The following is a 27,489-nucleotide window of genomic DNA, read 5'->3' as shown; positions in this document are numbered from 1 at the left end:
CTGAGAGTTTTTCCGCTGGTCATTCGACATGACGAATGACTTCTGAAGTCTTAATTCAGCTCAAGATGCTGTAGATTCCCGTCAGTAACACTTTCGGTCCGCTAGTAAAACGTAGTCCTATTAATCTGCGCTTGAACCGGAACCGGATGTAAGTTCCAAAAAACTGAATTTTGGAACTGAAATTGAATTGTAGAACTGAAACTGAATGGTGAGAAGTGAAACTGAAATTATTCGAGAGCTGAATTTTTAAAGGATAAAATGCAGTTTCAAAGCAAATCAATTCATTTTCAAAATATAAAATTCAATTTCAATTTAGTGATGATCATTTTCAAACCATAAATTCAATTTCAAATTAGACTAATTCAAATACAGTTTTCAAAAGCATTTATTCAAGTTACAATTCAGATTCAATCTGAGCAATTCAAATTCAAATTTAACTTATTCAAATTCAGTTTCTGATGGCACAGATTTCTGCCCATAGTTTTCAGTCTTGCAGAAATCATTTGTGCACACATGAATATAAGTGTAAGTAGAATAACTGTAAGCGTATAAGACTTTCATATGTTTTTTGGTTTTATTGATACTGAACAGAAACACTGAACAGATCTGCAAATTCTCACATGTGATAAAGCATCACTTACAAATGTGTCAATACTCAGTCGGTGTTTGGTACAAATATATAAACTTGCAAATTTTCTGCTCGGAAAACGTTCATACTCTAAACATTGCAGCGGTCACAAAAACATAATGGAGATAAACAAGAAAAGCACAAAACCCCGCCAAAAAGCATCAAAGTGGATTGATTATTCGTGCTGAAAGTCACAGAATCAAGAACATGTGAAAAGACAAAAAAAACTAACAAAAACTAAATAAAAGCTTTAAAAAGATATTTCTGATGGTTTAGTTTGTCTAGTTCTTTTAATGAAAACAAACACATTTGACATTTTTGTGTAACTAATAAAGAGTATGGGGTTAGGACGTGAGAATGCACTGAAACATTTTCAGCCATCTGAAAAAAAAAAGCAAACATTTTGAAAATACATATAAGTATTCTGGATTTCAGTAAGGTTAACAAATAAAGGAAAATGCATTTCACTTTATTTTCAAGTCTCAATTAATGAAACTATTTGTATTTGCAGCCATGTTACATGTTGAAAACTGAATTTGCTAATCTATGCTAGCTAGCAAGAAAACTAATGCTATCTGCTGAAATGACTAGAGCTCCAAAACAAAATTCAGCTGTCATTCTTGGCCCCTAAGCCTTTTTCTTTTTCAATTAGTGTACTCGTAGTAGTGTTAGTAGTGTTTAAGTTAGAGAACAGTGTAAGTTTCATCTTGCATCGTCCCTGTGGTAAATTAGCTTAACGTTGGCTCTGTAAGTAACATATAATTCTGTCAACTAGCCAAACTTTACTAACCCTCCAAACATTTCTGGTATTTAGTTTTCTTTTATTGTTAAGGTCAATAGCCATAGCAGTTCAGTTTTTTAAAAGAAATACTTCAGTCAGAACATGATATAACGTCTCCAGATAGCAACTAGCCAGCTAGCTAACTTTCTCTTATATCTTCCAGTTCCAGTAAACTTTGCATCTTCTTCATGGATGCCTAGTAATGAAAACCTAACTACCACACATGGGAAAACAGTCCCACTGAGTACTGGAGCTGAAAGTAATTGGATGTCTTTAACTCTCAATGCTGCTTAAGCATTTGGACCAAAAAATAGCTGACCAAAAAATAGCTGGTGATGTGAGAGTAAACAAACAGATACTGTTTCCCAATTGACTGGATTTTAACACTGAAACATTGCAATTTGGTTTTGGAATTCAAAATTAATAATGCATCCCTTTGTCAACATGCAGCATGCTAACATTGTTAGCTAACTGTATTGGCGAATGATTGCTGGAGGTTGCCGGCAATCATTAGGTGAAATTAGCTACAAAGATGTAAACAGTGCTTCACCAAAAAATCTCCTTGTCATTGCTTTGGTTACTAGCTGTTGTACACAACTACTGTTGTGTCTTTGTCTAGTTTGGATGGAAGATATTGGATTGTCTTTACTCGACAAGTGCCAGCAAAACTGTGAAAAGTATCATACAAACTAGAAATAGAGACCTTTGTAATATGTTGGCTTGCTCAGTAAATCTTTTACTTTGGGAAGTGTTTGCAGACAGGTAGATGTCTTCCATGCAAACTACAGGTGACTGCTGTAGTGACCAAAGCAATTTCAAGGAGTTTTTTGTACAGTATGCTCTTTGGGATCAATTTCATCTAGGGATATTGAGCAACTAAATCTTTAGTTTGTTATGTAAGTGGAGTCCACCAAGAATAAATCCAAACTAAGGAAAACAAATGTTTATGTAAGTATAAAAATTACTTGCATTAACAGATGTACTGCAGCTTTACTACATAGACAGTCCCTGTCAGCAAGCTAATAGTTTTTGGCAAGCTAATCACTGGCAATTCTTGTACTGTTTTAATAGATGAAAGTTTTTCTCATTTATTTTGATTAAAGAACTTTTTTTTATAATTAAAAATGCTTGTGAGATACAGTCAAATGAACAAAATAACAACATATAAGGAGGTGGAAATGTCACTGTACTGCAGCGATGAGGAGTGATGCTGTCCTGAGGGTGAAGCAAGGAAATACACAGTGACAGAAAAACATTAGGACAGAAGCCTGAAAATGCCATTTACTGAAGCACAAGGGGAAGCTGAGAGGAACAAAAAAACAAAGCAGCATGTAATTCTGAAAGCCATCAAAACGTAGTTGAAAGGACAAAGTGTGAGGTAGAAAAGAGATTAAGAAGAATATAGGAAAGAAAAGCGGAAACAACATAAGAGGTAGAGACCACAAGAAAGGGATAGAAAGGGACAACATGATGCTTAAAAAACACAAAGAGCCAGATTATCTATTTTCACAATGTATTTTGAGCCAGAAAGTGGCGTTGCTACTTCTGGTGTGTAACTAATCAAAAACCAATCAGTGCTGCTATGATGTGGATGCGAGAGTCCAGACAAGAGAGCAGGATGTACACAGTAGACCTGATGGTCTAGATTCTTCACACTGCCCTAAAACTACACGTTTTTTTTTTTTTTTTCAAAGAAAATATCCACTCCAGACATGTTGTGAGTACCATTCTTTCGACAACTTCCGTTCACGAGTCAACAAAACTCTGGACACAAATCCCAGAATTGAGCTTTAGTTACTATACCAGCCATCAAATCTTCTGTCACACATTTCACACAGCAAAATCTCCATATCCTGTAGGACAGAAGGCCGCACTGCGAAGGGTATCGAGGCAGTTGACAAGTATAAGTGTGCCCGTTAGGTGCTTCCACCTCTTGGTGATGGGGTTCCTCATCTTGTCCAGGCCAAGGTGGAGCTCCTGGATCACATCTCGGTAGCTATCCCCAACATGGGCAGCCCACGTCAGCAGGAAGTCATAGGCTGGTTTCCACATAGACTAAAGGGTTCAGGGTGGGGATCATGGGAAGTGAAAGAAAATGTCTTTTTAAGAACAAAAGGCAAGAGTTTGCCAAAGACTTACACAAAAGAGGTTCATGTAGGGACGGAAATCTCAAACCCATTTAGACTGAACTTTAGCAGGTCTTTGTACTAAAGAGCTGACAGGTTAAAGATGATCTATGTTACTCCTTTCCATAAACCACACCTAGTATAGTATTTCGAAGGCTGCCGTGAGCTACTTGTTAGCATTTTGACCTAATTCTCCTGAAATTCTGAAATGTTTTGAGTAGTATTGTGTTTTCTTGAAGAGTTTCTACCCAAGCACAGTAACTCGGACAAATATACTGTTTGTGGATCACAGGGCAGTTTGATATAAAGACATTTAATATAAAATAGTTTATATATATATATTTAAGTGATGTGAGTGTAGAATAAATATGGTCAGGAGCTAGAGGCCATGAGATGCATAGTGATAATTACCGTACCATAAACCTTAAAACATCTTATATATAAGTCATATAACTTAAAATTCAAGTGTACAAACATGACATGCAATTTTTTAGACACAGTTTAACTCATACAGCATGTAAATTGTGAATAAAAGCTAATAATTCATTTGATAAATCAAAGAAATAAGAAACAAACTTAAAAGTTATCTTTGGTGTTAAAGTAATTCATGTATTGTTGTTGGTACATCCAGGTATACGTCAAGCCAAAACTCCTAAATTCTAATTCAGCAAGCTTTTAATGCTTTGCCCAAAACACAAAAAAACTGGTTGTAGTACATGTGTTAACTTATTGACTTCATGACGTGATCCACAGCATTGACAGTGTCCAGTTGTCCAGTAAATAGTAACACTGACTAAAGGCCTCTCACCTCGTTATCCAATAGACCATTCTTGTCTCGATGTGGAGCCTCATAAGCCTCCATTTGCTGTTTGGAGACTCGGGCCAGCTTCTCAGCAAGCTCCCTCCACCGGGATGCCACCTCTACTGCTGTAGTCAACAAGACAAAATCCAGGACCAACCTGGCAACCAGACCCTGGCAGTCCATCTTCAGCAATGCCTGATGGGTTAAAGAAATGGTCAGTCAGCATGAGCAAGGAGCAAAGAAAGAAATATCTGCATGTTGACTTGGATGAGATTGGAAGGAATGCATCAATTTAAAATCACTATGTATGCAAAATTTATATGGAGAAAGAATAGAAATGAGAATTTATATCCATATTTATGTAAATCGTGAAAGTGTTCTGGTAATAATACATTCACAGCACAAATCACTTGACCACTTCAGTATTGTTTCACCGATTGAAATAAATTTGAGACTTGGCTCTGTCCTGTGAAACAGCAACATCTGTCAAATCAAGCGACATTTCATAGTGTTTTCCATATTCAAGGACCCTGTTGGCAGGGTTACCATTTTCAAGATCAGTCATTACTGGATAAACACAACCACACTACATAGTTCCACTTGTAGTTCGAGCATAAACATGGTTTAAAATTTCAAGGTTAGAGGACACATGTCGGGTTTATTCTACTGGAGGTGTTCTGGACACATCCAATCGGCAAGAGATATTCTGTAGAGATTATCTAATCTATCCTGAGATAATCTCGAGGAGCAGATGGAGAACAAACCGGTAAAAGGACATCTGGACTATTTGTGTAGTGTGCTGCTATAAAGACCCAACTCTAGATAAGTGATAGAATAGGTCTAAAAATTTGGATAAGAACTTTAAAAAAACCTGTGAAAAGTCATAGATTATGCATAAAAGCAAGACATAGGTACCATGTTGTGGCCCACTGATTAGGAAAGTTTTCAGTGGCACCATTTCTGAAACCAGAATGTCACAAGTTATAGCTGAAAAACTGAGAGAAATTCAACTGAATTCAGTTTTATTTATATAGTGCCAAATCACAGCAACAGTTACCTCAAGGAGATTAATATTGTAAGATAAACACCCTACAATAAAACCCCAACAATCAGACGACCCCCTATGAGCAAGCACTTTGGCGACATTGGGAAGGAAAAACTCTTTTAAGAGGAAGAAACCTCCGGCAGACCCAGTCTTGGGAAGGGGCAGACATCTAGTGTGACCGGTTGGGGGCGAGGGGAGGGAGACATGCATGTATGCTTGTAAACTGCACGTCCCTCTGGAAAATGACTTTCTAAAACGAGTATTAAACCACTGTATTAAATAAGACTTGAAACAAGCAATTAAGACCATAATCAGATCATCAGGACAGTGTTTTCTGCAGTGGACATCAAACTTTGAGGTTCAAGGCACTTCCACATTGGCTTCAGGGCCATCTTTTTTACACAATCTATGTGGAAAACCTACCCAAAGCCAATGTGTCTTCAGTTGACTTGTTTTAGAAACTGTCAAGGTCTATAATGATCTTTATTATCGTCATAGTTTTGCAGACATCCTATCCATTTCCTTTTCCCTTTCCAACACAGAATCTCCTTTTTTTCCCTTTGGAACAATACATATCTACACTCAGACTTGTTTTCCACAATGTTTTAGAGAGGTATTGATGTAACTCTGATCCTTTTGGAGGCTGCTGAAAGGTAATGCAATTTATAGAGAGGTGTTTCTGTAATACTAACTAAGATTTAACCTTCAGGAGGTGTGATTTATTGCAGGGCTGTTGCGTTAGACTGCATTCTTTGTTCTCCATTTAAAAATATTTTTCAGTCTTCAAGACCTCAAACAAATTAGATTGTGGAGGACTAAAGCGGTGAATCCATTGTGTCATGGGAAAAGAGGGAAAGATAACAGAAGTCAGGAATATGTAGAACAAATAGGGTTTTTTTTTTTTGTTTTTTAAGATTTGTGAGCTGAAGAGTAAAAACAAAAGCTGAAAATAGTTACAGGGCATTCTGTATAAATATAATCCGTTACCATCCTCTTAGTAATCCTGTCCCTGAGGGCTCCTGCTGCTGTAAATACATTCTAACTCAGCTAACCCAGTTAAATGAGGGTTAAAACGTATTGAGTTTTAATGAACGCAGCTGACCGGAAAATTTGCTCCAGGGGAGATTTTCTTTTTGTTTCCTGAAAAGAGGCACAATAGCCAATAAGACTATTTCTGTTTTAATGACACACACCCAAAAACCCCCAGCAGTGTGTGCATGTGTGTTTATTTCAAGACAAAGCTCCGGGCATCAAAGTGAGGCACTGTCCCGTGGTGATACCTTTCAGGTTCTTTGTAGGAAGTTTTATTTTTTCTCCTTTGCTGGGAGCCCCAGAAAAAGAACAACCTAGTGGAAATGTGTGGAGGTATTTACGGTTTTGTGTTTTCCGCTATGACTTTAATGAGTAACAGCAGGAATGTAATGCACACATCTTTAGGACCAGGCGTGGCTGAAGCTGGACCAGGCGTGGCTGAAGCTGGACCAGGCGAAGGCGAAGCTGGACCAGGCGAAGGCGAAGCTGGACCAGGCGAAGGCGAAGCTGACTTGGAGGCAGGACCAGACGAGGACGAAGCTGACTCGGAGGCAGGACCAGACGAGGACGAAGCTGACTCGGAGGCTGACTCGGAGGCTGGACCAGACGAGGACAAGGCTGACTCGAAGGCTGACTCGGAGGCTGGACCAGACGAGGACGAGGCTGACTCGAAGGCTGACTCGGAGGCTGGACCAGACGAGGACGAGGCTGACTCGAAGGCTGACTCGGAGGCTGGACCAGGCGAGGACGAGGCTGACTCGGAGGCTGGACCAGGCGAGGATGAAGCCGGAGCTGGGCCAGGCGAGGATGAAGCTGGAGCTGGACCAGGCGAGGATGAAGCCGGAGCTGAAGCTGGACTAGGCGATGGCGTGGGTGAAGCTGAAGCTGGACCAGGCGACGGCGTGGGTGAAGCTGAAGCTGGACCAGGCGACGGCGTGGGTGAAGCTGATGAGGAGACTGCTGCAGGCAAGGATGACGGCTCGGAAGCTGCTGCAGGCGAGGATGAAGGCTCGGAGGCTGCTGCAGGCGAGGATGAAGGCTCGGAAGCTGCTGCAGGCGAGGATGAAGGCTCGGAGGCTGCTGCAGGCGAGGATGAAGACAAAGCTGAGGCTGGACCAGGCGACGCTGAAGACGACGCAGAGGCTGGGCCAGGCGACGCTGAAGCCGAAGCTGAAGCCGGACCAGGCGACGGTGTGGGTGAAGCTGATGAGGAGACTGCTGCAGGCAAGGATGACGGCTCGGAAGCTGCTGCAGGCGAGGATGAAGGCTCGGAAGCTGCTGCAGGCGAGGATGAAGGCTCGGAGGCTGCTGCAGGCGAGGATGAAGACAAAGCTGAGGCTGGACCAGGCGACGCTGAAGACGACGCAGAGGCTGGGCCAGGCGACGCTGAAGCCGAAGCTGAAGCCGAAGCTGAAGCCGAAGCTGAAGCCGAAGCTGAAGCTGAAGCCGGACCAGGCGACGGCGAAGACGAAGCTGAAGCTGGACCAGGCAACGATGATGATGAAGGTGAAGCTGCTGCTGCAGGCGTGGGTGAAGCTGCTGCTGCAGGCGATGTGGATGAAGCTGCTGCTGCAGGCGGCGGCATAGGAGCCGCAGGTGGTGAAGCAGGTGAAGAAGCAGGTTGCTGGACGGGCTCGTCGGGCCCTCCAGCTGACAAGGCAGGTTGCTGGACGGGCTCCTCGGACCCTCCAGCTGACAAGGCAGGTTGCTGGACGGGCTCCTCGGACCCTCCAGCAGAGACAGGAGGCCGGAGCGGTCCCTCGGACCCTCCAGCAAAGACAGGAGGCCGGAGCGGTCCCTCGGACCCTCCAGCGGAGGCCGGAGGCCGGAGCAGTCCCTCGGACCCTCCAGCAGAGACAGGAGGCCGGAGCGGTCCCTCGGACCCTCCAGCAAAGACAGGAGGCCAGAGCGGTCCCTCGGACCCTCCAGCGGAGGCGGGAGGCCGGAGCAGTCCCTCGGACCCTCCAGCGGAGACAGGAGGCCGGAGCGGTCTCTCGGACCCTCCAGCAGAGACGAGGACGGGCTGGCCGGGCTCTCCAGAACCCCCAGCGGAAACAGTCACTGAACCAGCGGGCACAGGGGCCCCTGGCACACACATGGCTGACTGCAGCTGCGCGGAGCACTGACCCTGCTCAGGCAGCGACAGCCGGGTGCAGTCCTCAGCTGGGTTCTTAGCCTCCAGGGGTCCAGAGTGGGCTGAGGGCTGAAACTCAGCCTCTGGGGGGGCCCTGGAGTGCGTCACAGTCTCTGAACTGGCCAGCTTTTGAGGACTGATAACAATATTGTGTGGTTTGTCTCTCTGCTTAGGATTAGAGGTTGTAGAACAGTTCTTTATGGGTTGAATAGACATAGCTTGCTGTACCGGAGGAGTAGGTGAAGATGATGGCTGAATAGGTGGCTGAGCTGAGGGCGACTGAAGAAAAGGTTGGGAAAATAATGGTGGTGAAGTTGGAGACTGAGCTGACGATAAGGCTGATGATTCCTCTACCAACTGAGCTATTGACTAGGCAATAGACTGTAACATAGTTTGTAATAAGTCTGGCTGTGACTGTAACTGGGCTATGGGTAGTGAGGCTGATGGAGGTGACGGCTGGGCTTCTGGCTGGGCAGCTAACTGAGCTTCTGGCTGGGCAGCTAACTGAGCTTCTGGCTGGGCAGCTAACTGAGCTTCTGGCTGGGCAGCTAACTGAGCTTCTGGCTGGGCAGCTAACTGAGCTTCTGGCTGGGCAGCTAACTCAAAAAACACAGCCCCGGTATAAACAGTCACAAGGTCTGGTGAAACAGAAAGAGTGTCTTTTCCACTCACCACAGCCGGCAACTCACAAGTCTCGGGACCCAGCTGTGGCGATGGGCGTCGGCGGCGTGAACGTCGCTTCCTTCTCGGGGATAGCTCCGACCGGCCGGGTAATTCCACATCCGGCGGGCCGGGCCGCAGATTCCCTGGTGGGCAGTGCAAAACATTCACCGCCGGGCTGGGTCGGGAAGCGGTAGCTGCTGGAGGGTGAAGATGGAGTTCGTTCAGAATGAAGTCCTGTGCGAGCGGGTGAAGAGAGCCCAGTAGCCAGGGGTGAGGAGAGAGTAATTGCTGTAGCCTGGCTTCTACAGCGCGGTGAAATTCCTCTCCCTCACGTTCGAGCCACAGGTTAACCAACCTTGAAACAGAGTCAATTAATTCCTCCTGAAACTCCTGGGAAGGTGCGGATGCTGCTGGGTCCATGTTTGGTCGGCTCGTACTGTCACGGCTGGGGCAGCAGTCGTGTTGTGGAATGAAAAGGACCCAAAATGCAGGCAGCTGACTGATGAAGAGTATGACGTTTATTTACAAGGTGGGATAGTGGCAAGCAAGCAGTGAGGCATGACAAATAACTGAAGAAACCTAAACTGGGAGAACTAAATAACAAACCTGAGAGCATAGAAAAGGGGTGCGAGGCAGAGAGACGCAGAGACAGGAACAACACACCATGGAACACAGAGAAATGCAGACGAACGCAGACGAGCCGAACACGAACACAGACCGACACCCACTAAATATACACACACAAGGTAATCGGGTAATCACACACAGGAGGGAAGAACAGCTGATCCTAATACACATGATGACTGGAGGACACAAGTTGAACACAATGACAACAGACAGAGACCTTCAGAATAAAACAGGAAATCTAGAACACAAACCGGACACAAGGGGGGAGGACACAGAATACCAAAATCAGAATAACTAGAACAGAGGAAAATAATCATAAAACACAAAACGCTGGGTCAACGACCCAGCACCATGACATTTCTGGTATTTTCTCAGGTTCAATCTGGGACTTTTAGAGAAACACTTTATACACACAAATAATTATTATCTTCTTAAAATAGGCCAGGAGTGATAATGGTTGCTGCCTAACTCCACAAAATTAATGTTATAAGTCTATTATTAGCTCTAGGTGGCAGCTGGTATCCACAGATGACATAAAACATGGACAAGTCATAAAAATGAAGGCCACCAGATGGCAACAGCTGTGGCTGCAAAAACACTTATAGTCCTCAAGAAGTCTATAGGAAAGCAGCTCGCCATCCTGACAACTGTAAACACTTTCCTGTTGAGTTTATGGGCTCAGTCACTTATCCACCCTTCCTCATTACTTTTTTTGTTCAACGAAGATGGTGACACCAAAAAATGCCCAACTCGAGGGTTCAAAACAAGACTTCAGAAACCAGCGTAGCTACGAACATCTGCTATAGTGCCTATGCCACTACCCGAATGATAACATAAGATGGCTAATGTGGTAATTGCTAGTAGCTAAACAGCTAACGTTAAAATATGTGCCACCCAGGTTAACATCTATGATAACTTTTTAACTATTACCTAAGCAATAACCATTTATTTAACAGGAACTTCACTGGAAAATGTTTTTAGGAAATGAACTGTAAAATATGGGGCTCATTAATCAAATGGGATTAGCTAAAAGGAAATATTAAAGTTAAACAGAAGCATGCACTTTTAAAACTTTTTTCTGTTAACTTCTTGCTTTATGTTGTATTCTATTGTTGTATTACATTACAATGATATGCTATACTTTTATTTCCTGTGTTTAATCTGTGAAAAATGCCAAATAAGTAAATACATTTTACTTACTTAAAACATTGCTCCCTTGTTATTAATGTATATTTAATAATATACATCTAATATTATTACATGCTACAAATAGTAAATACAAAAGTACCTTTTGTAACCCAAATTAAAACTTTATTATTCAAAAAAATCAGTTTTTAATTTATGCTCAATCTTTACTTTAAATGTAAACAATATCAGATTTTGAACATCATTTGTACATTTTAAAAAGATTCTTGAGCCACTATCTTGAATAAAACCATTTTGATACCTTTTCTACGACATCTGTTATCATATCTGTGCCTCATATTGTAAAGTGATTTCAAGTTTTGTGCTGTTATGCAAGCCGTTTCAAAGAAAAGAGCTTTGTAATTGAGAACTATCCAGCCAAAAAAAAAGATAATTTCAGTTTGTTAGGAGAAAACCTCGAACACAAGAGCATCACAAAATTTGATAAAGCTTTTTCTACTGCCTGCCTGTCAGTCAGCTGCAGCTTCAAAGCTTTACTCACACACACACACACACACACACACACACACACACACACACACACACACACACACACACACACACACACACACACACACACAGTCTCCAGCCACCAAAACACTCTAATCTGAATCAAAAAGATCAAATTTCTTTCTCTCATTCTCTCCCTGTCGCTCGCATTCAGATTCAAGACAAGCAACAGCCTGCTGCCACATTATCTGACTTGCACTCACTCTGCTGTAACACTAAAGCATTGACTTTATGTGATACACAATAAACTACCAAAACAACATGACAGGAGTGAGAGGTTGTGCAGTTTCTTTCCCATTTACTGACGGTCACATTAAAAACAACACATACAACACATTGCGTACCTGGTTTTCAAAGGTTTTTGTAAAAATCGAATCATTTGGAGAACTGTGTAAACCTGTGGTTGGCCGTGTGGTTCTCACACCGGGCCATCACATGTGTTTTGGTGCTGCAATATTGGCTGACACATGAAGATGGGCCAATGCAAAATCACCAAGTAACCACACTGCATGTCTTTTGGAAGAAGCTAGAGTTTCTAGAGAAATCGCATGGAAGCACAGAGTAAGGATGCAAACTACAGTCTAAGGAGCTTGGAAAGAAAAGCAGCTGGACTTCTTTAAGTTGCTTGAAGATGTTTTCAAGCAACTTAAAAAAAGAAGTCCAGATGCTTTTCTTTCCAAGCTCCTTAGACTATGATCCTTCACAGACATATGCAAACTACAGTCACAGAATGAACCCAGGACCTTCTTGTTGTGAGGTGTCAGTGCTAACTACTGCACCACCAGGTCTAACAACTGGGGAGCAGTTCTATCGAAATAAAGGAAGAAAAGTTAAACTGGAGTTTTATGACTGCAAAGGGGGAGAGAGAGGATGAATGTTACAGTCCAGGCAAGTAAGTTCACCACACAACACAGTGAATCCAAATTTACATGCATGCAAATAATGTAACAAATATCTGGAAATTTAGTAGGACGTCTGGTAATACTAATACTGTTCTCCTCAGGGACTGTATATAAAATATCCACTGGTTTTGGCTAACTCCTGTATCCAAATGGATGACTTATAAAAATACCAGCCTCAAGTGGCCACTAGAAGAGCTGAGGTTGCAGCTTGGTGGGTATTTGATCACTGACACTGAATAGCCACCTAGATTACCAATCAAACGTGCTCTTGCTTTTCAACTGCAATTATAAAATACTTCTTTCATTGGAGGAAACAGTGTGACGCTGATTTTTCACATCTGCTGGATATTTATATTATATAAATTAAATGATTGATCAGAAATGAAAACAACTTTTAGCTGTGGAGTACAAACACTGTTACTTACACCACCAAAACTAATTAGATGTACAAGTCAGCCATTTAAATAACATTTTAAATGAAATACAACACATCAGCTGCCTGTTTTTACCCCAAGAAATGACCATCCTTTGTATATCTGTGTACTGATATTAGATCAAAGCCTTTGAAGTCTAAGCATCTTAATACCTTAGCCAAAAGAGAAGGGTTGTAGTCTCTAGACAACTAGCCCCCCCCCCAAAAAAAAATCAAATGTGCTGCTATTGGTTTTTAATTTAATATATGAGCGTGCATATAGCATTTAATTTGTGCATTTCTAACTGCGGATAAAAACTGTCAGTTCTGTTTCATAAATCAGGTATTTCAGAGGGTCAGGGAGTGAAAAACAGGGGAAATGATGAGATGAGGAACTGCAGGAGCTTCACTTCAGCTCAGATGAAACCAAACCTCCGACATGTAATCAGGGTAAAGTAAAACCTCTCACTGTGCTGCTACTGGAAAGTGGTTTCCATTGAAAACCACTGAACTAATTCATTATTCATTTCTTACGAGCAATTGATTAATAATTGATATCAAATGCTAGAAGACAGCCCAGAGGCTTCATTTTACAGGTCTTATAGCTTTCTGCAATTTCTGACATTTAATGATACGGAGCTAACATGAAAGACGAGATGTTTTTTACTATAGATATATAAACAGTTTTTATTTGTGCACTTCCTACTATTTCATGGTGCAACAAGAGTCAGCTCTACTGGTTGTGGCACACTCCATCTCACCCCGATGGTCATGAGCTCTGGGTAATGATCGAAAGAATGAGACTGGGAATACCAGCAGCCAAAATGAGCTTCTCCAGCCATGGTTCATTTTCCATTTGGACCTCTGTGTTTTGCACTTTGTTTAACCTTTTCACTCACTGTTTAGTTTAGTTTTCGCTTTTATGTTTGCTTTCACCCACTGTTTAACATTAAGGACCAACAATGAATCGATTGGGTTTAGCCACTGAAAAGCCTCAGTTAGGTTTAGGTGGTAACAAGCTCTTGGTCAGGGTCATGGTTGGGCTCTAAAAACACCCCAGTGAAGTTTAGGTACGATAAACTACTTGGGAAGTGTTTTTCCTGTTGACAGTTATAGGTTATAGTTATCATCTCTTCCCTGTGTTCCCTGCATCTTATTGTCAAATTTCTGTTTGTGGACCTGGGCTGTTTTGTTACTTCCTGTTTTATTTTGATAGTCTTTTGTCGCTTATGCTTTGTGTTTAGTTTTACTTCCTGTACCTTGTGTCACTTGAGTTATGCTTGCTTGTTTACCCACCTGCTCCCAATTTCCCTTATCAACTTGGCTGTATGTCTGGCCTCAGTTTTCCCCTTGTCTTTTATTGTGATGGCTTTAACTCTTCCTGTTTTTATCCACAGTGTAACTTCTATTTATGTTGGTGGGCTTTGTTTTATTTAGCTTTTTTGGATTTCCTCTATACCAAAATAAAGATTTTTTCACTTTGTTAGTCTCAAGAGTCTCCATTTGGGTCCATTATCTACACTCTATGACAGGTTTAGGCAACAGCTACTAAAACTAATCGACTGCAGCAACAACTACTTGGTTAAATTTTGGAACTAAAAGGTGCTTCATTGTGTTTAGAAAAAGATGGTTGTTTAGGTTAAAATATAACTGAATAACCATCCGTATTGATAAATGACAGTTTGGGGTTATGATCACTTCCAACAAACGAGTCCTTGTGCATAAGATATATACCAACAGCTTATTACACATCTCAGCTTCCCAGTGAACACATCAATAAATTGTTGCTGAGAGAAAGATATTTGAAATATTACACTTAGATGTGGTTTAGCTTTGATGGACAATAAAGTTTCCATATAAATGCACTGCTCAAAAATTAAATAAATAAAAGGAGCACTTTATAGCAGTGACACTGAGCCTATAGCAATGTAGGGTCAGTGTCACTACTTGTAACATGATGTCATACTTGGACTCTACAGAGGTTGCCTGTATTTGTAAAGCGCTTTTCTAGTCCCTAAGGACCCCAAAGCGCTATACACAACCTGTCATCCACCCATTCACACACTGGTGATGGCAAGCTACATTGTAACCACAGCCACCCTGGGGCGCAATGACAGAGGCGAGGCTGCCGGGCACTGGCGCCACCGGGCCCTCTGACCACCACCAGTAGGTAACGGGTGAAGTGTCTTGCCCAAGGACACAACAACCGAGGCTGTCCAAGCTGGGGCTCGAACCGGTAACCTTCTAATTACAAGGCGAACTCCCAACTCTTGAGCCACAATCGCCCCCAGTTACTATTATTGTTCTTGTTAGAAATTATTGTTGTAAACAGCTGCAAAAATGTGAGCATAAAGGTTAATAAAATTCATGCCCTTTAGAAATAACTGCAGGTCTAATTCTCCCTGCTGGTTTAACCTTTAAGAAAGCAGTTAAATATAACAAATACCAAAGTCCTTGATTTAATTTGGTGAACCCAGAAAAAGCCTTGTTTTTGTTTACTATAATAATCCATCTGATTTATTTTACAGTTTGTGCAAACCCAAAATACTTAATCCTTTAACCTTATAATTCCAGAACCATATAACTTCCAGTAATTACAATAACCTAGTTTAACCTCCTAAGACCCGAACTCTTTCATGGCATGCATTTTAAATTTTTCTTTGCTATTTGGGTTGATTGGGACCTGAGGAATGTAAAAACAAAGAATTACCAAATTGTTTCTTTTTCTTTTTACCTAATTTTTGTTTCCGAGTCAAATGAGATCCACGTATGAGGACATTGGTTTTAAATTTTGATAGAACGGTGGCAGTATAATGTCCTCGTAAGTGGCCTTTGTAGAGAAAAATTAAGTATTTTCGTCTAGACATCCCAAAATGTGACGTCCACATATGTGGACGCCAGGTCCTAGGAGGTTAAACTTCTTTACCTCCTCCGTCTTTCCTAATGCAGATTACAGGCCTGCCATAAGATTAATTAACCTGAATCACCTACAATGTTCAGGTCAGTCTTTTCAAACCAAACTGAGATGTTAATTTATTTTCTCTCTAACACCTGCCTGATGAGTACTTTGGCCTTTCACTGTGACGTCCTCCATCTGCTGACTCAGGCTTCACGCAGGTCTCAGCCTAAATATAGTGCCGGTCAGGCCCGGCTATCCAAACATGTCAGGTGCTGTCTAGAAATGGCATGATGTGTTTGAATGCAAGGCTGGAGCTCCTACAAATGTAGGAGAGGTGTGTTATTTTAAGCCAGAAAGGATTAAAGCAGGAAGGACCTGGTGGTTCATGAGATCATAAGAAAACTGGGAAACCAGTGAGTGCAACAGGCAACTTAAAAGGAATTAGGCAGTCCTGGATTTTTTTGGTTTCTGGAAAGAGATAATAGTCATCCAACTCTCAGATATGTACCACATGCTCAGTGTGCACCAGATGGAGGTGAGGGGTCAGTGTCTTGCTCAAGGACACTGTCAGCTGTTGTTTCAGCACCAGCTGGAGTCATTTACATTTCACTACCTTCTCTATTTTGTCTTTGGGGGCGTTTTTTGTTTCCTGGACTTAATTCTACTAAATAATGCTGCTTTGTATTTTTATTTTATCGCTAATAAAAATGCCTATAATAAAGAAAAACATCAGTTTTAATGTACTACTTTGACTGATACAGCTATGTCAGTTAATAAAAACAACTAAAATCATAAAAGCAGGAAGGAAGTCATACAGTATTTAAAGAGCCTACCTTGTATGACGTTTACAAACTAAAATATGCACAATACCAATATTAAGTTTAAACGTTTTGGTAAAATTACATCTGAGGAATTGTACCATTTCATGGTACTGATAACATAAAAATTAGAGGACCACGACTGGATCCTTGAGGAACTCCACTACTGATAGCAAAACAGCAGCAAAGTCTACAAAGCTACAAAATAACTGATGCATCATTCCTTCATCCAATTCCAGTGTCGAGCTTGGTTTTTCCAGCTTATTAACTAACAACGTGTTTATGAACCAAAAATAGAAAACATTCTGCTCCACGAGTGACTGAAGCATTGAAACTGTAGGAGATAGTAGCGAGCTGCAGGAAGACCCCGGAGCAGACGAACAGACGGAGCTGACAGCTGACCGAGTGGCTGTCAGATAAATGAGCTCCACTTCCAAAAGCTTTGACAGGAGAGCGGCAGAGAAAGAGGGGGAGAGCACGAGCAGGGCGGATGATAATACTGACAGGTAGCAAAGAGAGCCAAACAGAGAAAATGAATACAAGGCAGGCAGATGAGAACAGAAATACAAACAGAAAAAGCTGAAGGACAACAGTATCTCAGACAGATGAGCAAACAGACAAATGTTGTTTTTTGCCCAATTTTGTCATTTTTATCATAAAATAACATTAAATTTAATAAACATTCAGCCAAAACCATTAAATGTCCTCATATTAAAAGAGCAAAAGCAGCTTTTGCCAACACAAAGATTACTTTATGATCAGTAGTGAGCTTTACCCTGAATAGAAGGTTAGATTTAATTTCTAAATGTGAACTGAGAAATTAGTTTCTGTTTAAAACACAAAAATTAAAACTGAACTGATAAACTTGTTTCATGACATTTCTCAACTTTTCATATATTTTAATTTATCACTTTGGTCATATAATCCCAGTATGTCAAAGTGGCTGGCCTAACTCTTATCAACATTACAGATGATGCCCCCTGGGCATCATACTTTAAATCAATGAGTAATTTTTTATATACAGGGCTGATGTGATTAAGAGGTTTCAAATTAACCCAAATCACAATCTTTTCTTAAAGTTAGGTGAACAGCTCTTGGTGCCAAACCTAAAAACAAGAAGCTCCCAACCGAGACATGAACTGAGGTATCCTAACTTACAAAGTTCACTTGGTCTACTACAGTACCAACCCTTCAACCTATTAATGTGGGCTTTGTTGCTATTTACAAAAAAAAACAAAAAGAAAAAAGAGACCATTATATCGTAAGATCTAACACTGACAAAGCACACCTTGTGTGAGAGATAAAATGGCAAATCAAAACAAATCAAATACCAGCAATTGCTATCACCTGGCAACTTGCCAGGGGATGAATGACCAATCCCTGGGATTGTGCCACTGAGTCCTAAAGCTTGGCTACCTCCGCATAGTTCTCAAGAAACCCTGTGGGTGTTAAGAGGTTGAAGAAGAAGCCTCTAGCTGATTCCCCAACAGGAATTAAAGTTACTTTATTAGACTCATCAGGAACTTGGATCTTTTCTCTTTGCAGGGTCCTTAGCACAAACTGGCCAGGATTTATTTGGAAAAAAAACAACTCTTTGTTTGTGTGGAGGTGAGGTTCTTAGCTGCAGAGGATCTAATGTTTCTCAAACACATTTCTCTTTTGAGATCCAAACAACCTGCTGCAGCCTGCTCTGGTTAATCAGTCTGTTCAAATATTCATCGCTTAATTAACATGCTGATTTTTACTGGCTGTCACAGGGGAAGGAAGAGACTGTGCATGTATGAAGAAGCCTAATTTTTCTGAGCTGTGGTGCCATTGCTCTTTAGTTTAATGGCCTTGGTTTCAGTTCGGAGGATTGATTACGTCCCCTTCTGGAGTGATTCTCCCCGCCTCCATGCACGGATCTATTATTAAAAGACGGCCTCCTGGCCTTTGAGCTACTCTGCCCTGCTGACAAGAATAAGGGGCGGCTTTCTCGTATCGTCCTTTGCCTTTGCAACTCGATACAGGGCGTTAAAAAGATCTGCCGGGTTGGTGTCAGGTGCCCCCAAGCCCTCCAGCTCCATCCTGATCAATGCCTGTGCTCGCATTTCACATGGGAACACCTGTCGGCTAGTGCGGAGGCGAGGGCTGCTGTAAATCCTGAACCAAGAGTGCTTATTCTGCAGGAATATTCTCCCTTTTTAGGGAGCTGGGAAGTTAGGGCAGAAATCTCTGACTTTCTTAAAGACAAAAAGTTCTAGTGTTTTTTTGCCATATTCCCCCCTTTTAGTTTGCAGCTTGTTGCTTCTCTAGTGTAATTTTCTCCCTGTCTGGCATTAAACTGATTACCTGAACACATGTGCGGTCATGCTGGAGACTAAAGACGGCAAGATTAGCGGGGCTTTGTTTGTGCAGCTATTGTTCAACGAAAATTGTCTAAGATAATAAAAAGATTTGGATATATTTTAAGCGATTACATAAGCAGATCAGCTTTAAGTATTGCAGAGCAGGAACTCAAGAGAAAGCTGCAGACAGCGGGATATTTGCAGAGCAGTAGCAGGAGGCTCTTACTGCAGTTTGTGCACATCATCAAAAGATTTTTACTGTGATTGTGTCATACAGGAAAAAAAAATCCAGCTGTGCCAGAACGCCTGAAACTGCTTATGTCTTGCCTTGGTGCAAATGTGCCCCTGTGACTGAGAAGTGCATTATGATGCGTTTATTTGGCAACATACCCTGGACACAGCAGTTGGAGGAAAAAAAAAAAAAAGGGGGGGGAACTGCCACTTTGGCCATTTTTTTATTCCCCTGAAGAGGAAACCTCGGCTTGAACTTCATCACTGAACCTCCTACGTTCACACAATGCCATAGAGAAATGAAAAGTTGTTTGAGCAATTTAACGCAAAGGGAGTTTGGGGGATAGTTCATAAACTACTACTTTGTTCTGTTCCTCCTTTTATATTTTGCCCCCCTCACTCTTTCTTTCTTGTTTCGACCTCCTGCTGCATCTCAGACCTCCTGTAATGACTGCTGCTGTGGAGAAAAAGCAACAGAAATAAGAGCGAAAAGGGAAAAAAAATCCTGAGAAATCTTTTCAACTCTGCTGCTGTGTGGGCTCACAAAGAAAATAAAGAGAGTGAGGGAGCCAGGAAGAGAAATAAGTAGTAATAGATCCAAAAAAATGGATTAAAAGCAAATGTTGGTGGAACAATTATGGCACCTTAATTAGGAGTGAGAGGAGAATTATGGGAGCTAAGCACACGCTCTTTCTTTGAACAATCTTATGACTTAATTTAAAAGATAATTCCAGCCAGTGTGACATTAAATATTGCTTAGCAAAGTCTCATCTTGAATTTGTGCATTTTGATTTTTGAAACCAGGCATGATGAGTCACAAACTGAGGAAAAGCTACATGCCTAATAGTCAGTCACTAGGTATTCACCTTAAAAGGGAATATAATTTACAAAATGAAAACTGTGTTTAATGGCATTAATTCAAACTAGCAACAGCCTGGAGTCTGTGATTTGGACTCCATGATTCAGTAGTTTTGTTTGGCACTTTGTTTTCAGACAAATAGATTTTTTAGTTTGTCTTTCACTTCCTGGTTAGGTTTGCATTTAGACTGAAGCCTATACAAGCTGTCACAGGATGAGAGGTGCTGTATGTGCCGCAACAGCCTTTCAATCTGGTTGAGGTCTGGACTTTGCCTGGGCCACTGAGGCACCCTGATTATTTTCTTTTTCATTCATTTTGTTGTATATTTGGTGCTGTGCTTTGGATCATTATCCTGTTGCATGACCCAGTTTGGTCTGGGCATTCAGACACATGGCCTCGCATATGATCCTAGAATACTTTGGTATACAGAGGAGTTCATGGTCTGACGCAAATCATGACCCCTCCACCACCGTGGTGACAGCTGGTATGAGGTGTTTGTGCTGATAAGCTGAGTTGGGTTTGTGTACTGTATCCAAACATCTCCACTTTGTTTTCTGTCTGTACTTTGCAAACCTAAGCTGTGCTCCCATGTTCTTTTTACCAAGATGAATCTTTCTCCATCCAAACAAGTCATACATGTTCAGTCTTTTTCCTAAACAAGCTGTCATGAACTTTAACATTTAACATGGTAACTGAGGTCTGTAGAGTCTAAGATGTAGCTCTTGTATTTTTGCACTTTCTCTGGGCACTGCACAGTCTGACGGTCTGCTGGGACGTCCATTCCTGGATGCTTCAGACCAGCAAACTGCCAAACCTTCTGCTTTCATAGAGGTGCTCACACTTAATCAAGTGCATTTGATTAGCAGCACCTGGCTGCTGCTTATGTTTAATTTTATAAAAGGACTTGGAATACCTGTGTGCTATAATTTGCCAGGCTGGCTCTTTAAAGGTTAAGCTAAAAGCCTCACCACTTATCTACTGACAGACACGAGAGGCATCAATCAATGAAGCAGAAAGCAGTCCCACTTGTTTGTGCAAGCTGTTGCAGCCTATAGTTACATTTCAAAGTCAAGCAAGCTTTAGGGTATGTAAAACGTGCACCAGTATTGTCACCTTTACACGAGTTAGAACTTTTAATAAACGTTTGATGTTGAGGAGAATCTTTTTTTATGCTGAAATATAACCCTAACCGCAATGCTTTTGATGCCTAACCAACCACAGAGTAAAAAGATGTACTTTTTTCCAAACTGTCAGGTGTTTTTTGAGCCTCCAGTACCCCTCGTACCAGCTACGTGGAGTGTTTTTATTTTTCAGTTATAAAGAGGAATCATGTTAATGTGACATTTCAGAAGGGTTATTTCAAATGCTATTATCAAAAATCAGATCATTTGGAACTTTAAATTTACTTGTTCCACTTAAGGAACCTGTTCTTACCAACTCATGTCTAAAATTCTTCTCCTTCACTTTATCAGCTCTCACACTGTTCCCTCAAAGGATAATTTCCATCCTCCTCTCTTATAACAGAAACCACAGGGCAGCACAATGAACCAATGACATCCCATCAAGATGTAGATACTTACTTCCAGAGTTTGTACCCATCATCGATCATCAATCTTTAACCCGTCTTTGTTCATCCTGCTTTCCTCACACATCTTTCCAAGGAAGTCATTAACATACACAATTGACCTTTAGTATGACCTAAATTTGATTATAGGAAACCCACAACATATTTAGTCATATAATCCCTGTGTTGCTTGTTGTATCCTGATTCGGACACACCGATTACTGTGGATCTGGCATTCTTTCCTGCAGATCTCGTCCAGCTAAAGTAAAAGCCAGAGAAAACAATGAATGCCTTGTTTGTTAATCGAGGATTTTGAAGCCGCTGGTTCTCATTCAGTGTTTTGTTGAGTAACAATTACATAAGACGAGCAATTTTTTCCTTTGAGGAGAAGATCTGGTAATTCAAGCCTCAGGTCTTTTGTTCCTGCAGCTTGATTAACACAATTCACCGCTTTCTGGGGAAAACCTTGCAGCAGGAATTTTTCACAACAGGAGGCAATAAGGTCCAGATGAGTCTGGACATAAAGCCCAGGGATAGTTTTAAGGAGTCCATGAGCTGTGTTCAGGGTATGATGACAAATACACCATAAAACCTCATCAACTGAACAGACAAATTAGGCAAACAAATGGTGACAGAATCATAATACTCAGTCTCATTTGTCCAATAAAAAAACCAATGCTATGAGGCAAAACCATAAAAGATGTAAATTTAGTACCAAAGTCAAACGCCTTTGTTCTGGAAGATAAAAGATAATGACTAGCGGTATAATGCACATAAAAAATTAAGCACCACTTCAGGCAGCTGGTTAAATACTGAAATATCTACTCATTGAGCCATCTTGTTGTGCAGCCAAACCTTATCCAAACCCACAGAAGCTATGATTACCTGAATTTTAGTTTATAACCTTAAGTCCAAAACAACAAACGACATTTTGGATATTGGAAATCTGTCCATTCATTGATATATATATAAAAACCTGCCTGCCAAGAAAGATTCAAACTTCCAGGTTATCTTCCATATTGTGTAGCCCACCTAATGTTTTCCTCACTGGAATCACTGATGACAATAGAAGCAGAAATCACCAGGCACACCACAATACAATACTATCGCAATATTTCACCCACGATACGATATTACTGTAGTTTTTAGCATTTTGTGATATGATGAGTACTGCAATAACATATATTTTGACTTCATCACCTTTTATCATCTGTAAAGTTTTAAACTTTCAAAGTTGTATTCACTCAGATAAAGTATCTCTCTTTGGTTATTTATTTGATGAAAGATGAGGTTGTCAAGCATACCAACACCGGCACTAAGACGATCTGCAGTTTCTATGCTCGGACTGAGATCAGACTCGTGTTTTTCAACGCTACCATCATCCAAATGCAGAGTTAGTCAACAACATGTTTTGGTTTAAGTGAGAGGAGAAGAAAAAAACTCTTTGATACATAAACACAAATTATTTGAAGCATGTAAACGAGGAATATTTACTATCATTTTGGATCTGTGAGATGGGTTTTCTGTTTCTCTGCCACATAAACCTAATTTATCCTGGTTTTCACAGTTCATCACCAGCTGCTGCAACTGCCGCCAGCTGTTTTCAGCAATACTTAACCTCATATTAACATCAACCAGCTCCCTGTGAATTATCAAACTATAAAGAAGCCCATGCCTTAAATCCACTGTGGAGGGCAAAAAGAGGCAGTAAAATTTACAGAGAGGAAAATTGAAACTTAAAGACTTTAACCTCTTCTAGTGATGAACACAAAAAGTTACAGTCAAAATTTAAATATCAGACTGACCTAGAGTATGAATGAGTACTTAAAAGGTATAAATGTTCTTTAAATTTCTTTGCACCATCATAAACTCTCTTAGGCAGCTTTCTTGTCATGTCTTTTAGTAGTCTTCAGGAATAGTTCTCCAGGCTTCTTGACGGACATTCAAAGCTCTTCTTTGGATGTTTCTGCCTTTTGTTCTGTTCAAGATGACCCAACACTGCTTCAATAATGTTGAGGTCCGGGCTCAGGGAGGCCGATCCATGACTGATAGTGCTCCACTGTGTGTTTTTCTATCCAGGTATGATTTTACTGCATTGGCAGTGTGTTTGGGATCACTGTTTTTAGATCCTCACCTCCTCTGTACATATTGAAGATGATCTGTACCAAAAACATCAAATGTTTATTCATCACTCCATCAGACCTGTTTGCCACAGATTTTCACTCCAGTTCTTGTGTAATTTGGGATACATCAGCTCCCCCCTGTTTGCCTTGTTTAGTAACAGCTACTTGGGAAATGTGAAAATTATGTGCTTTTGTGACAGGCTGCTATTGACAAAGTGCCTAAAGATACAATTTTAAAAAAGGTTCTTTGCCAAGTTGTCTTTTATGTGTAGACACAACACTATGTCACCCCTGTCATATTTTTTTAATTGTTAAGTGGCTTAAACAAACAATGTGCAAGTACAACGACTGGACTGGAAATTAGTGAAAAAGTAACCAATGTCCCCAAAAAACCTTGAAACACCTTCAGAAAGCCAGAAACTATTGCTCAAGACAATAGCTCAAGGCTGGCTCAATATTTTTGCACGGTAGTGTATTATTTAAATCTTTAAATATGTTTTTAAAGTGAGCTTTTAGGCCTGAGACACAGGCTAGTTTTATGAGATTTATCAGTTTTCAAAGAGACTTTAAGTGTAATTCAGTTCAAAGAGCTTAGCAATCAGACATTTTTAGGTTGTTGTTGGTCAAAACAGGTCAAAGGCTGTTTTTCTGCAGCAGCATTCAGCTAGATCACACAGAAAAAACAAAACAACCCTTATAATACATCAGTCTAACTCTGTAAACCATGTGGACAAATCTTTCTATTGAGGTCAGCGGGACACATTTCTAACTGTCCTTGGTGATGAAAGGAAATTGCTGGACTTCAGTGACAGACGTGTGTGTATTTGTTTCATTTTTCTGCGAAGATTTAAAAAAAAAAAAAAAAAGTTTAATGGAGTCAAGGATGAAGTCTGGCTCAGAGATAAGAAAGCCAAGACACACTTTGTCCACACAGCAAACTGGAAAGCTTCAGCAGGGGCTGAAGGTATTCACCAGAATAAAAGCCTTTTATGAAACATAAAAGAGCGCTCCTCCTCTGCAGGATGGCTGATTATGGGGCTGATGATATGACTTTCAGCCATACAGCGAGAGGTAGCTACAATCAAGTTACCCTGGAAAAAAACCAAAACAAAACAGTGAGGCAGAATGCATCAGGAGAAAATGAGCAACAGCTACACTTCTAAGTCCCATTTAGGAAGGCGTTTCACCTCAACCTGCTCCGGCGGCCGTGACCTGCAGTCGCACCGAGCTGTAGCAACAGCGCGTGCACGCTTCATCAACTCTGCTCAGATAAGCAGCAGTCGCAGAAGTACTTTCAGAATAATGCCGTTTGGTGATGGAAATGTCTCAGGACTATTTTTGCTTCCCCCAGGGTGCCAGCAATGTTGGAGAAGAAAAACACATCAAGGCCGCCCTGCATGTGCCTCACAGAGCCGTTCCTACCCCAAACTGCAGATGTTAAGGTTCATTTCAGTGCTTTCCCTTTACAGGATTTTCTTCCTTATTTTCGCCTTCATTTTTCATGTGATGGCCGTTTCCACTGTGAGCCCACCTCAGGCTCTAAGATGAGTTGTTTACCATTCATGTGCGTGAGCACGCACTCTCAAATCCTTCCAGTTCACACAAAGACTGTGTCACACTGTGCGCTACTACAGTAGTGCATAGACATAATGTTGATGGCTGTTCCAGCAAAGAAGCAATAAATCAAATGGCGACTTCTTCTGATTGGCTGAGAGACATGATTCTTTTTGCCACCACAGACCAAACCTTTTTTTTTTTGCCTGTCCCGTTTGGCTTACAGATTTACTTTACCAAATGGACCACCCCAGCCTTGCCGTAATGGTCTATTTGATTCACCTTTTATTGTTTATTTTATTTTATTTTCACTTGTTAAATACGGGACAGACTTGACTGGGGAAAGAAAGGGGAGAAAGAAAGGGAAAGAAAAACAGCGGGGAAGAGGGACGGGGAGCAAACCTAATGATGCAGCAATCAGCTGACAGCCCTCTCACACTTTGTAATATGCCACATTTCAGAATAAAAGCCCATACTTATTGATATGTTAATGAAGTGCATGAATTGCTGAGCTTGAATATATTCTTCAATAGTCTATAACTGTTGGAGGATTACAGAGGAATGGCACTCATTTCACGCCTTTATGTTATAGCTCTGATAACGGAAAATGTATTGATTGTGAACTTGCATTATTCCAAAGGGATTATGCAGCAAAGTGTCCATTTTTCCTCCGACTTAAATGTGAGAATTTGCTGCTTTTTTTTTCAAGATGTCACCTTGAGCTCCAAAACTTGTCATCAGCATTATTACTATTTCTGAATACGTTTGTAGCTAAATGACTTTCCCATTGTGGACAAGACCTCATCCTCTAATAGAGAGTGTAAGATTTTTGTCTTTTAAGCTCACCTTTTGTAGACAAAAAGGATGGAGTTTCACAACTGTTGAGTGCACAGTCCTGGAGAATGAGGCCATGGTACGTTGGTGAAAATGGGAGGCACTCAAGTTTAAATGTCTTGCACTCAAAGGCACCTTAAAGTGCCTGAGAAAAGAGCATTTTCAAACATTCCCTGCAAGTCTTTTTTTTTTTGGCCAAACAGAATACCTAGGCAGGTATTCAAGTGTCCAAAACTCCAGTTCGCCTACAGATCCAACAGATCCACAGAGGATGCCATCGCCCGTCATTCTCAGCCACGTGACAAGAACAGGGTAACTATTGCGATGCTGTTTGTTGATACATTCAGCGTTTAACACAATAGTGCGCAACTGTCACAAGTGAGGATACTTAACAGCCGTCTGTGTGCATGGGTGTTGGACTTCCTCACTGGCAGAACTCAGGTGGTGAGGGTGGGCAGGTGCTTCTCCAACAGCATCACCATCAACACAGGAGCACCTCAGGGATGTGTCCTCTCGCCACTGCTCTACTCCCTCTACACTTCAGACTGTGTGGCCACCCATGGCTCCAACACCATTGTGAAGTTTGCTGACGACACAGTGGTGTTGGGTGCCATCTCCAACAACGATGAGGCGGCCTACATGGATGAAGTGAAGAATCTGGCATCGTGGTGCCAGGACAACCACCTCCAGCTGAACGTCAGCAAGACCAAGGAGCTGGTGGTGGACTTCAGAAGGGGTCAGCACAGAGACTACAAGCCCATCATCATCAATGGAGCTCCAGTGGAGAGGGTGCAGTCCTTCAAGTATCTTGGTGTCCACATCTCCTCAGACCTGACATGGTCTGCCCACATTCAGGTCCAGACCAAAAAGGCTAGGCAGCGCCTGTATCACCTACGACAACTGAGGAAGTTCAGGGTCTCTCCAAAGATCCTCAGGATTTTCTATACAGGCGCTGTGGAGAGCATCCTCACACAGAACATGACATCGTGGTTTGGGAACAGCTGTGTGAAGGACCAAAAAGCTCTCCAGAGAGTGATCCGTACAGCAGAACGCTGCTGCAGGATTGCTCTCCCCCCGCTTCAGGACACCTACACCAGGAGATGCCGGACTAGAGCAGCGCAGATACTGAAGGACCCGTCCCATCCTGGCAACAAACTGTTCCAACTTCTGCAATCTGGTAGAAGGTTCCGCATCTTCCGGGCAAGGACAGAGAGACTCAAGAGGAGCTTCTATCCCAAGCCATCCGTGTCCTAAACACACACACCCGCCCTCTCACATCATCTATAATTGACTGAGACAGGACTCTTCCAGACACTAAACCAAGGCACAATGTACATTTCAAATTCCTTTAATTTTAAATATGTTTATATTGTCTCCTGTAAAATAGTCAGATGTCTATTCATTTAATATACAGAATTCACCTGCTTGCTGCT

The 27,489-nt window shown here is 41.5% G+C and overlaps 1 protein-coding gene across 1 annotated transcript in view; it reads right to left on the bottom strand.

The window, feature by feature from the left end:
• Positions 1-463: 463 nt before the first annotated feature.
• Positions 464-27,489, bottom strand: part of sh3bp4a (SH3-domain binding protein 4a) — a 42,984-nt gene continuing 15,958 nt past the window's right edge. Inside the window, exons 4-5 of the mRNA XM_040051603.1 lie at positions 4,344-4,532; positions 464-3,464 (exon numbers count right to left, since the gene is read on the bottom strand). Coding sequence (XP_039907537.1) covers positions 3,240-3,464; positions 4,344-4,532 — 414 coding nt within the window. The 3' untranslated portion in view covers positions 464-3,239. The remainder of the gene's footprint in view (positions 3,465-4,343; positions 4,533-27,489) is intronic.

The sequence above is a fragment of the Simochromis diagramma genome, unplaced genomic scaffold, assembly GCF_900408965.1.
Source record: "Simochromis diagramma unplaced genomic scaffold, fSimDia1.1 OVJJ01000107.1, whole genome shotgun sequence".
In the NCBI taxonomy this organism is placed as follows: domain Eukaryota; kingdom Metazoa; phylum Chordata; class Actinopteri; order Cichliformes; family Cichlidae; genus Simochromis; species Simochromis diagramma.
Note: the sequence above shows the minus strand (reverse complement) of the source record. Positions and strands in the feature narration are given on the sequence as shown.